Source organism: Haplochromis burtoni, unplaced genomic scaffold (assembly GCF_018398535.1).
Source record: "Haplochromis burtoni strain Fernald_Lab_line unplaced genomic scaffold, NCSU_Asbu1 Contig_9, whole genome shotgun sequence".
Taxonomy (NCBI): Eukaryota; Metazoa; Chordata; class Actinopteri; order Cichliformes; family Cichlidae; genus Haplochromis; species Haplochromis burtoni.
Genome location: NW_024582370.1, coordinates 1,002,631 through 1,015,753, shown reverse-complemented (window position 1 = coordinate 1,015,753; position 13,123 = coordinate 1,002,631). Strand labels below are relative to the sequence as shown.

General features: G+C 46.1%; 1 protein-coding gene across 1 annotated transcript in view; it reads left to right on the top strand.

Moving 5' to 3' along the window:
• The first annotated feature begins 224 nt into the window (after positions 1–224).
• The window catches only part of LOC102292822 (leucine-rich repeat-containing G-protein coupled receptor 6), a 39,801-nt gene continuing 26,902 nt past the window's right edge, over positions 225–13,123 (top strand). Inside the window, exon 1 of the mRNA XM_005914675.3 lies at positions 225–845. Within this exon, the coding sequence (XP_005914737.2) occupies positions 601–845 (245 nt within the window). The 5' untranslated portion in view covers positions 225–600. The remainder of the gene's footprint in view (positions 846–13,123) is intronic.

Genomic DNA, 13,123 nt, shown 5'->3' with positions numbered 1-13,123 from the left:
GTACTGCACTGTACTGCACTGTACTGCACTGTACTGCAGTTACCTTGTTCTTCCCTTTTCCCTTCTTCAAACTGCACGCTCACCCTTTCTCTTCAGCCTGAGTAAAGAATGGGAAAGGGAAGAGAGGGAGAACGAGAGGGAAGAGTTTGAGAATCGCGGGTCCCTCCCACTAAATTGTGGGCCAATGAGTGTAGCTCATTCACAACTCATGCGCTCCTTCTACAATAGGTAAGGAGAGAGAGACCGAGAGAGCAAGAGATACATACAAAGAGAGAAAGAGAGAGGGAGAGACATATATACAAGGAGAGAAAGACAGTGAAAAGGCAAGGCCAGAGTCAGAGGAGACAGACAAGAGGGAAGAGGAGCTAGATAAAGTTGAGCCAATGGGACTGAAGTAGTGACAGAGAGGTAAATAAACAGAGATGACTAGGTCAGTGTCTTGACAGGACAGATTTACAGTGCGGACAACCTGCAGTGAAGAAAAGGATAGGAAGGGGCATTAGAAGAGCGACGGAGTACTTAGAAGGGAAGAAACTCCTCATTTATCAGCGCTGCATCTTAGAAAAGAGTGAGACAAGTCGGGAAAGTCCACAGGTGCAGATGCAGACAGGTGGTCAGTCAGACATGCCTCTTGTGCTTCTGTTTCTCTGTGTGGCCGGAGGAGTCTGGGGGTCCGCCCCCGGAGCGTGGGGGTACGGACGGATCCAGGACAGACAGGGTACAGCGGCAACAATGTGCCCATCTCCGTGCCACTGTGAAGAAGACGGGATCTTTATCATGGTTGACTGCTCAGAGATGGGACTATCATCTGTGCCAGCCAACCTCAGCCCGCTGACCACATACCTGTGAGTAACACATCACTGTTGGAACAACAAAGGACTCTCTGGTTGTTTTATCAAGTTTTTCACCCTGTGTTTCCTTTACCTCACTGATCATCTTCCTCGTGTTTGAGTCCTAACCTTGATCTTCAATCCTCCTCTCACTCACCTCGGTCTGGTACCCATTTGTTTCAGTGTTGTTTGAAAAATGAATTAATGCTGCCGAGATGTGGCTGGTATTCCATCATTTTGTAAAAATAGAGCAGTGGGCAACAGCTGGCTGGATGTGAAGCACTGGCAAAGCCCACATGCAGATAAAAATGGACAGGCGGGAACATGTGTATGCACGGGAGCGAGAGAGCGTGTGTGCTGGCCACTATGGCAAAATAACTGGACCACTTTCAGTGTCAGGTTTCTGAGCTCCAACTGGAGGCATGCCACGAGAGAGACTGTGTGTTTGTGTGCACACGTGTATGCTGCGCCTTTTGTGTTTGTGCGTACACATGCATGTGTGTGAGCTGCAAGCACTTGACACAAGCATGTTTTTGTGTGCGCGTGAATCAAGAAGGGTTTGAACACAGATGTCCAAACGTGTAAAAGGCTGAGCATTCAGCTTTGCCGCTACTCTGTGTCACACTGTGTTGCAATAAAAGCACAGTGGCAAAGAAAAGAGCAGAAACACGTGCAGGAAAGGCTCATTTAATTATGTTTTTTCAAACAAATATCTTGATGAAATAACTCCTTTGTGACACTTCATTTCCAAACACTGAAGAACAGTAGCATTTTTAAATTTCATTCGTATACGTTGGCTAGAGCGCACGGCAGATGCTGTAAATACAATGAAAAATGTAATTCCAGCCACTTTAAGGTAATAAGAAGCTCTAGACATAATATTATGTAAAAGATAGTTTCGTACACCACCCTGTCGTGGCTTAAAGCCAGATCTTTAACTGCTTTACTGCGTAAGACCTCAGAGGACAGATTACAGACACTTTGTGATAACTGATACTAAAGTCATAGAAGTCAAATCCAGGAAACAGGGCGTGATAGAGAAGCTCTCACTAGGGGCTCTGCAAGTATTTCGAGAGCAGAGGAGCAGAATTCGGGAGGAGGGGAGAAAGATCAAGAGTTTATGTAGCAAACGACTTTAAGAGAGGTGCATAAAAGAACTCCGCTTGAATGATGCTCGCCTCTTGTGCTGTCATGGGAGCCTGTGATGGCCAAATCTCACTGTGCTCTTTTGAAAGTTAAAACACATTTATGGTGGTGAAATATGGTCTCTTACTGCGTCCAGGAATCGCTCTACCTATGAGAACATCAGGCTTTTGGCCTAACAATGCTTGCATGTCACACAGCTAAGTCAGCACACGTACACACCCAAGGCAGGCTTGATCTTAAAGGGAGCGCGTTGAGCCCCTCAGTCCTCCTCTAGAGCAAAAACAATGATGACATGAGACTCCCTCGGTGGAGATCTGTGCTCATCTTAAGTGCTGCGCCCAAGCCACACACAAACATACAGATCTACACACAAACACACATCATTTCCTACAAACACAAGCTTAATTGTTCATTTCCCCTCGTTCCCTAACGGTGGAACTGCACCAATTAGTGAGTTTGAGGGCTGATTTAGAATAAGATAAATAAACTCAGTGACCAACCGCACACGCCCACACACAGTCACACACATTAGTTGTAGAGGAGAGAGAAGATGGAATGTGGGACGGCAGGAGAGATGCCACAACGAATCAGGAGAGTGCACACGAAATGCTTCCTTCTTCAAACACAAACAAAACAACAAGCTTCTCCCAAACTCAGACACTGCATGAAAACAACTGCAGCCAGCACAGCAGGCTGGAGTTTCTCATTTCATCCTCGAGCATAAAAGGTTACAACAGCGGCGAGCCGGTCCAATCCCCATCAGGATCGGCAGAACTGTCCAGCACGCCCCGCTGCGACGTGTACTCTGGATTAGCCTCCAAGCACATACTGTAGGCTGTGGAGGTCACAGGGATTTGCTTGGGAACAGTCCACATTATAAACCACATCCACACAACTCTGTGAAAGTATATGACATCATTCGGCCATGTCATCGGAGAGCTCTTCAAAGTGAGCCGAAATGCACATGCTAGCGACTTGAGAGGAGAAACCAGGCGATGCATGATTCACTCGATTTTCAAGTGTTTATTTGCACACTTGGACGACCCCACTGCATATAGGCATAAACATAATTAAGTCGTAATCAGGGAAATTTTTCTCTCTTTTTCTGAATCATAACACCGAGGCGACTACAGGTTGACTCTGCAAGAGAATGTTGCCACTGGGAGGCAAAGGTGCTTGGAGCTGCTAGCAGCGGAGTGGGCAGAGATTTATGGCAATAATTGTTTCCGTGGGCAATGCTTGAAATGAGCTGTCATGTGAGATCATTTGAAAGACCTTCTCTTTGATATCGCATTAGGAAGGAAAGGCAGTGCCCCGAGGTGCTTGTCTCTGTGAGTGTGTGTGGATGTGTGTTGAGTGCGAGAACACCGTGTACGGTAGTTTGGAGACCTGTGTGGTTTAAAGTGTAGCAGCAAACAAGTCAAACGGCCATAAAGGATGGTGAGTAGTGTGACTACCACAAATCTTAGTTAGGAGCAAGTGAATTAGTTGGCTTTCCACCTATAGACTTATACATAGTTAAAGCAATGTTTTTAATGCCCTCGTTATCTGTTTAATATGATATCCGGTAATATTTCTATACTCTCTGTTTCTACGGTTGTCAGGTGCGCATGTTTACACGTCTTCCACTTACTTGAACAGTGTGAGCGTAAGTGGAAAAGAGTGTATTTGGGTCTGGGGTTGGACCGGAGTTGAGAAGCATTTAGGTGATGCCTAGTGGTAGCGGTAAGTGCGGTGAACTTCTAACAGTGTTTTGGCTGGGGCCAGGAAACCACAGCTAGCGCATTACCAGACAGAGGAAAACTGAGGAGTGTGTGAGCACGCCTGCATGTGCACACGCGTTTGTGTGTGTGTGTGAGTTTGTGTGTGAAGACCACCCAGATTGCAAAGGGGATTTTTTTCTAGCCAGTGGAGGTGAAGCAAGAATCTAAGAATAATGGAGAGATAAAAATATGATTAAAAGGGAACCAATTGGTGCCACAGAAACAAATGTGCATTGGACAGCTTTGAACACTCTGCTTTAGCAGGGGCAAAAAGATAAATAAATAAAAATCACACAGACACATTCTACGCATGCAGGGGACAACATCCTGCCCTGTGTGGTGACCGTGGCAGTAGCAGTCGTGTGCGTGTCATTTAGCCATTATGTTGATGGAATGATTCCTATCGTGAGTGACCGGAGCTCACACTGTAAACATCATGTCTGCAAGAAACAGAGAGAAAACAGAAAATGTATTTAACAGAGAGAGAGAGAGCAGAAATAAGTGCATAGAAGAAAAAAGAGAACAGTGTGTGTGCTTGAGTGTGTGCTCGAGTGTGTGTACAAAGAGTGGAGGGTCCTCACAGAGAAGATATCAGCTCCAGCATCAGTGTCCTGGCTCCAGACATCTACGGTAGCACCCTGCCTCAACTACACTCCCCTCCTACCTCATTTAGGCCATTCTCCTGCGCCCCCCCAACCTATTCATCTACAGAACAGGTGTCGGTCTGCTCACGCAGTGCAAATGTGTGATCCCTGTGCAGTGATTGATTGAAAAAACCTAGCAATGGCTACACCTTCGGGCGGCGGAATAAGAACAGCACAGGGTGTGTACTCAGATGGTGTCACTTCATTGTTTTTCTTCAAGGTGTTAATGTGCATGTCAGTTGGAGAGGAGCTGTTTAGACTAAAAGCCAAACAGCTGTCAATGGTGATCAGAGAGTTGTACAGAGGAAGAAATCAACTGCACCATAGTTTCCTTCTTTTCATGCTCTTCATCCTTCATTAACTCCTTTGTCCTCTCCTCAACTCAAACCCTCAAAGTGTTAACTCAGCGCTCTCCTACAGTAGATTCCCTGGAGCTCATGCAACGAACACTGGCTGAAAAAAGCCACTTCCGATTGCTAAGTGATATTTATGCCAGAAGGGTGAAGGAACTGCACTGGTTTGTGGTTTCCTGAGAACGACCTGGGAGGCTTTTAAACGCTGCTCAGGGACAGACGGTAGGTAGGCAGGTACAGAAAAACAATGGAAACAATGGTAATTCCCTCAGGAACAGCAAGCAAAGAAGACACAGAGGCCATAGTGTACTCTACCGCTCCACATCCTGTCCTTTAGAAAAAAGTAGAAAGCAATCACGACACAAGATCTTGAAGGGAACTAGGGTGGAGGAGGCAGAGAGCAGAAAAGCAAAGTGGAGGAAGTTTTTGTAGTTTATGTGTACAAGAGCCTGCACATGATGGGCTTATGGGGACTGAATTAAACTGTTTGGCCCTTGTTGGCCCACTGACTGAATATGTAAATCTGTGTTTTTCGTGTGATGGCAGTGTGACGCAAGTATGACACGGGGCGCTAGGAATGTTCTCCCTGTGATGTGCGGTCGTGGGGTGAAGGCCTGCTTCTGACTGAGAGAATTCAGATTGGCTGCATGGCCCAGATTCCTATTCTTTCCAGCTCAGGGAATCCATGGGAATATTTGTTTGTGTGCATGTGCACGTGTGTGTGTGTGTGTGTGTGTGTGCGTGAGCGTCTGTCTGTACTGTATGTGCATGAAACTGTGCAAGTGCACTAGCCCTCTCTTTTCCACTACAGAGAAGGCATTGTCCTGTCCTGGGACGGGGCACGCCGAATGTCACCAACTGTCCAAGTGCATGTCCATGCATATGTGGATCTATGTGTCTGAATGTGGCATATGTGCATTTGATGAGACATTTTGAAACTGTTTATTGCCTAAAAATACAAGAATTTCAAACAGGATTTTATACTTCTGCAAGAAGATGCAGTTACAACAGCTCAGGAAAGGCCCACTTTTTAGATGAGCCTATCACAAACTACAAATGTAATGGCTATTTGAAGAAGCAAAAACTGTGTTTTTCTGATTAAAACATCCAAGATAACCTGATTATGTGCTAGAGTAAAAAATGCTCAGATGGATTGTGCAGAAAGTTGGATTTAATTTTATTTTTTACAGTTTTCTTTTTTAAATTTTAAACCCCCATAAAAAAGTTTGTAACTTTGTTTTTTATTTAATAGGAAGCTAAAATAATAGATCCTGTGATGAGACATGGGGGAGAATGTTTACATGAGTGATGACAGCAGAGTGTGCATGATATATCTCTCCAAGTCTGTCTGCCTATCTTTGTGATCGTTGGCCAGACCTGCAGAGCAAAGTGGCTCATGTGGGGCTGGCAGTGTGCAGGTGATGACTAGTAAGAGCTAATGATACTTAATGCCCTTTCAAACAACACACACACACACACACACACTTGCACGTACTCACAAGACCCTCCACCCACATAGTAAGCAGGTCTGGCCCGGATCTGGTATCAAGCCGGCACTGCTGGTTGACTTCTGGCATGATAAGACGTATGTCATCCAGATATGGGCCAGGCCTGGCAATGATGCCACTGTTCATGCAATGGCATACCACATCTGGCCCGATTGTGGTTTGGGTTATGTGGCCTAGGCCCATAGAAAACAGGACTGGCCCGGATCTGGCATCAAGCTGGCGCTTCTGACTGACCGGTGTAATGGCAGAGTGTATGTCAACCAGATGTGTGCCAGGTCTGGCAATGACACCACTATTTATGTGATGGCATGCCACATCTGGCCCAATTGTGGGTTGGTGTATGTGGCCTGGGCCCATAGAAAACAGGTCTTCCCTGGATCTGGCATCAAGCTAGCACTGCTGACAGACTGGTGTCATGGCAGGGTGTATGTCAACCAGATGTGGGCCAGGTCTGGCAATGATGGCAGTATTTATGTTTTTATTTTCCTATTTTAGTTAGAAGACCCAAATGCCATGTTGTGATACTATACTGCTATGATGGCCAATGTTTCAAATGCAGATTTGACATGTTTGTGAGTGCACACTTTATCCAAAACCTAGTGACGGTTTACTCACCATTACCAGCGGGTGGCTGTAGCTCAGGAGGTAGAGCAGGTCACCTATTGATTGGAAGGTTAGTGGTTCGATCCCTGGCTCCTCCAGTTTGCCAGTCTGTGTATGAATGTAGTTAGGAATCAGTCCATTCACAATCTGAACAGTTTCGTCATGTTACTTTGGCACTATTATGTTCCGGCACATGTTATTACATGGCTTGATTAAGCTGACATCTAGGGCCAGCACAGGGCCAGCAGTGTGCTTGAAACTGGTCCGTGGCTGCACACAACTTACACATGGCCCACATACCGTAAAGAATGACGGCCCTTTGGTGGCCCAGATCAGGTTGGCCAGAGGTGGCCCACACGTGGGCCAGCACAGGACCACCAGTGTGTTTGCAACTGGCCCATGTGTGAGCCATCTCTAGCAAACCAGATCTGTGCCACCAAAGAGCCGTCATTCTTTGCGGTATGTGGGCCATGTGTAAGCACATTGTGTGGGCCAGATCGGGGCCATAACAATTCTGCTATGTGGGCATTGCACACAAGGAAACACACAGGCAGCAATAGTGGCGCACATGCACATACTCACTTAATGATGGTTAATGCATCAAAGAATCTCACAGAGCAGAGATGTCACTACAGTGCTAGTTGGGATAAGGTTGAATGGTAGACTGGAGTATTAACTAAAGGGAACAAAGCAGCTTTTACAGACACATGTAAATGTTCGCACACACACACAGACGCACACACGCTCACAAACACAAATACAGTAGCATAGCCAAAGGGGGATATTGCACAAGAATGTACAAGAAATTAAAGCAGGGATGTAGAAAACAGAAGTTTGAGAGATTAATGATGGGGGGGGATAAAGAACGACGAAATCTTTTCTCAGGACGTCTAATATTTGAGGGTTAGTTTGACTGATCTGAATGCAGAAACAGCAGTGAGCTCAGCAGGATTGCATAATTATTGGTAAGACTACATCATTATTCTTCCTAAGCCTGGACTTCACAGGTGAATTTTCCATCTGCTGTGAAGAGGGGAGGGGGGAATTCTGTCAGGCTTACTCAAGTCTCGATTACATATCTGAGAAGGAGCAAAAGAGGAAATCTGGACTTTTTACATGAATGGCAAGACGCCAAACTAAATCTCTTTAAACCAACAGCAGCCACATGTCTTCAGCGGTGTGGGGTAAGATTTCATCACGCGCTGATCTAAGTTGAGTTCTAGATGTTATCCGTGGGTACTCTTTAATATATGGAGCAGATGACCTGATCGTGGATCTGTGAGCGCTTTTTGGGCCAGCAGTGGATTTGAGCAGCCTTCTAACTAGATCCAGTGTCCTCCTGTTTCTGCCATTCAACCAAATGAAGTCATAATAGAGCCTGACACTAATACTCATCGGGTTTCATTTACTGTTGTGTCCACTGCTGCGAATCTGCCTTGAATCAGAATGCAGAAGGGGGGGAGGACACCTCTGTAAGAGATACCCATTCAGGAAGTGATAAAATTTGCTACCCTTTTCCACACGTTTACTAATTTTTAAAGAGTTCATTGGCATGCTATTAACTTTTAATGCTGCAAAAACTCATAGCTTTGATTAAAAAAAGTACATCATATGACAAACACGCATGAAAACTAGACAAAATACACATGTCAAAACAACACATTAGTGGAGGGGGGGGGGGGGGGGTGAATGCCTTCCTGCCTTCCAAAGCTTTGGCCTACACAACAGCTGCCTGTCATTCCTGTCCACATGTTGGAGGCAGTTGTATGTTGTGTAGCGCCGACTGTTCAAACACTTCCTGTTCCATTACTGAAGTGCTTGACCTTACACCCCCCCCCCCCCCAATCTCATGACAGGGTGTGTGTGTGTGTGAGGGAAGGCAGCGCACATGAAGTGTGTATGCGCACGTGTTTATGTGCGTGTGCAGTATACCAGGGGTTGAATGAAGTCCCAGAGGGCACGAGTATGTTTCCCATGACATGGCCTCAGACTAAACAGCTACTCTCTCCGCCCAGACATCCGCCTGTCATTCTCCTCTTAACCGCAGCAAGCAGAAAAGAGCACAACACACTGAAGCATCTCCCTTTTCTGTTTCATTATCTCCTCTTTTCTCTTCATCCCTCCTTCTCTGTTTCTCTGCACTTTTGTTGCAGAGTCCTCCCCATGGCCCTCCTCATCCAGGTGAAAAACTTCTCCTCGCCCTCTCGCTCTTTGTCCCCCGTGAATGAGAGAATAAGAGAGGGAAAGATAAAAAGAGAGTGCCTTCGGACACAAAGGGCAGTGTACCCCTCCCAGGAAGTCTGGGAGAGAGGGAGAAAAAACACATCTTTAGAGAAAGGAGGAGGGGAGGACAGCATTGTGCCCTCCTTCCTGACTCTTGGGTGTGTGTGTGTGTGTGTGTGTGTGTGGGCTGTGTGTGTGTGTGTGTGGTGTGTGTGTGTGTGTGTGTGGTGTGGGTGTGTGCGTGTGTGTGTGCGTGTTGTGTGCGTGTGTGTGTGCGTGTGTGCAACCTCATGTGTGACCGGGAGAGAAACTGAATGCCAAAGCAGTCAGTCTATTCAGACAGAAAAAAAGCAAACACACTTAGACCTCACCCTTGCATACAATACACACATGCACACACACTCACACACTAATGCACACAACTATTTAGACCCTCTTTAAGGCGGCGCCCAAGCACTGACTACCAGTTGCATTGTGTGGAATAAAAGATCCTCTTTCATCGTGCCTTAACTGTTTCAAAGAACTAAGCGGAGAGGATCAGACTGAATCTAACTGAAGACATTACAGTTCTAATCGCTGTGAAAGACAGCCAAGGTGTGGCTCAAGCAGCCCTAATGCACAACTCCTGCCCTCAGGGCAGAACTCTAGGTTGTTGATTTCCACTAAGGTTCTGTTACTCTAATGTTCCTCACATATAAGCCACCTTCAAAGGTGCAGCGCTTACTGCCATTATTGGCTGTTTGTTTGCTAAGAACTTCCACCTGAGCGAGGGAGATTGGGATTGGCAGGGAGGCAAAAAAGAAAGAGAGACAGACTAGAAAAGGAAGCGAGAGCGAAACAAACACCACAGAGTGTAAGTTGGTAAAATGTATTTATAAAGCACTGTTCACAGATAAAAATCACAAAGTGCTTCACAATAAAACAAGAAGCAAAACTATATGAAAACAACGTAAAACAATCAAATACAACGTAAAACAAGAAACTAATTAAAAGCTTGACTTCAGCTGCTTTTTAAGAGTCAGTGGACTCTGTGAAATGCAAAGAGATTTACACAACCTTGGTGCCACTGCCTGAATAACCTGATCCCCACGAGTTTTGAACTGAGCACATGGGACCAGTAGCGACCTCTGACCTGAAGAACCAAGAGCTCGGGAAGAAGAATGAGGTTTCAGCAGGTCAGCGATATCCTGGGGAACTTTACCATGTAGGGTCATAAAAGTTAAAAATACATTTTAAAGTGAAACCTAAAATTTCCTGGCAACCATTGAAGAGAAGGCAAAACTGGAGTGATATGTGATCTTCTGTTGCTGCAGCCTGAAGGCGATCCAAAGCTGCTTTGTTGTAACAAGTAAAAAGACTGTTACAATGATTCAAACGGGAAGAGATGAAAGCACAAATAATGATGGTGTGGCTCTGATTAAACTGATTTTTTGGGAGGTGAAAGATCTCTCAATATTTTGTATGCAATTGTAAGGTTTAGTAGCAGTAGCATACCACAGGTCTTTTCATACAGGTTTCCCTTTCTTTTTTTTGTTTGAGGTTGGGGCAGGGGGAGCTATGGCCTCAATGTGAAATGCATCATATCATATCACCCCCCTGCTTACGCTCTCTTTCTCTCACTGACACATTTTAGCAATGTTTCCAGAAACAGGCACCTGACTACTGATCATATCTGCCGTGGTCTAAGGGTATATTCAGTCACCAGGGTGGTCCATCACCCTCCTCACAAAAACAGCAACAACAAAAAACCCACACCTGGAGTATGTGTGAGTGCCTGTGGCTGTAGCGTGGGTGTCTATGTTCCTAAAAATAAACAACGGCATTTTCATATGATGTGGCGAGTTGTTTTGCTGCGCTAAATCACCAGCTTTTTGTCAGAAATGCATCCAGTTTGAAATTGGTTACAGTGGGGCTAGGGGCACATTCACACCCCCCCACACACGCCGCCTTTGATCACAGAGCCGATAACATACTTCAGTAGTTCTGTTGACGGCGAAGTGGAAATATGATAAATCACATTATTCTAGCTACAGGACAGTGTAACCTCATGCTCGAGTTGAAATCTGAAACAGCGATGGGGAGAGAAAGAGCGAGTGTGAGGGATAGAGCGGCATAAGAGAGAAAGAGAGGGAGAGGGAGGGACTGAAAAGGCCAGGGCCGATGAATGGAAATGTACCCCTGCTTCTTCATGCTTCCGTTCCTCCCTTAAGACATGCGACTTGCCATGGTTACTCTATCAATCACTGCACAAAGCAGTCAGATAGTGCTTTACCTTTCTTCCGATGCCAATTCCTCCTCCCTTACAGTCACACACAGACGAGCCTACACGTACACACATCAGTCGGAGAACATTGTGTGTCTGCACACTGCGGAACGATGGAGAAATAGAAATGGAAAATGTATCCGTTTCTTTTCCCTTCTCAGTTCCACACGTTACCGTGCTTAAACACGCAAAAATGCACACATCTGTGCACATGAAGATCCACGTCTGTTCCGTTCCCACCCCGGGGGAAGACAGGAAGAGCTCACAGGCTTTGTCAGAGAAAAAGGAGATAAAAAGAAATGCTATGGGTGTGTTTGCGGATGAGCGCCGGATGAGCGCGCGTCTCCGCGTCCGCTTTCCTGCATGCGTCCCAGCGCCGCTGAGGAATCTTTAGTTCGTCAGTCAGCAACAGGAGTTCTAAGGAAAGGCAATGGCCTGTGCGCCTCTGTCAGCTGAAAGATGTGTTTTCCTGCGAGCAATATCAGGCTGTTTCTCTGACGCCGTGATGGCCAAGATAGGGCAGAACGTTTCCCTGCTGAATACTCACATGAAAAATGAAGAAAAGAAACCTCCACGCTATCCCCCCCAACACACGCACACACTCACAGCAATCCCTTTCCAGGTCCCAGCAGAGTCCATGTATGATGTGGTGAAAGTGCAACCAGGGCCTGCACCCACCACATGTGCAGGCTGAATGGGAAACAATAGGGGTGTGAAAATGAGCGACAGACATCTCACCACACACACCGCAGCCACCTATAAATGGAAATAATATTGTCCTGTGCACATAGATACTGATACACAGACTTCTCCCTCTCTTTCACAGAGCACACACACGCACGCGCACACACACATTAGAGATGCCAGTAAAACGGGGACAGTTCTAATTGTGAAAGTCCCACAGCCTGCAAAATCTTCTGAGCGCTGTCTTTCTCATTACTTTTGCGGCCGTTTACTTGCGCTGAAAATATCTGCACGTCACAGCGCCAGCCGACACAATGCACATGTGGTAGTCATCAATCATAATTATCATGGTTTAAAAAAGCCACAGCTGTTATTTGATTTTAAAAACAAGCCATAGCACAGTGCCTTCCAACGATACGTCAAGTTGTCAGCGGAGGCCTTGGCCTGCACTGCAGAAACGTCTCTCTCTCGCTCTTTCTCCGGCTTCCCAAACGAGCTTGTTGGAGAGCGCAGGCGAGCCGAGCTGCATTCAACCTTTTCCCCATGACTCACCGGTGTGTGTGTCTTTATTTTTAAACATTTTCTCTCTCCGTTGCTGTGTGTTTATTCTGTCTGAGCGAGGCCGCTGTTATGGACTTCACACAACGTTTGTTTATGGCTTCTTTAATCAGGACCAGATAACGGAGAGTTGTCTCCATCTGTGGGCGCATCCCCAGAAGCTGGGTGTGTATGTCTGCGTGTCTGTGTGTCGCTCCCCTTTAACAATCCCTCCACACTGTCCCAATAAATATTCCCCCTCTGCAGAAAATTAGCGCCCAGAAGATGAATCGGATTAAAGTGTGCACGTGTCTTGTTCACGCGCCCCCTCCCCTGCGCTTCCTGTGTCATACGTGATGTCACCCAGTCTTGATTACTGCGTTACTGCTTGCTTGCTGCGTCATCTCCATGGCAACTTTGTTGTCACTTATATTGACCTCAGACTCTAATCAAGCAGTAATGTATTATAGTTGTATTTATTTCAGAATTATTGAGCAGATACTGTGCCAAAGATGGAAACTGTTGGCTTTTCTGAAATACCCTGAAAAGCTAAAGTCTGACATTGAAAT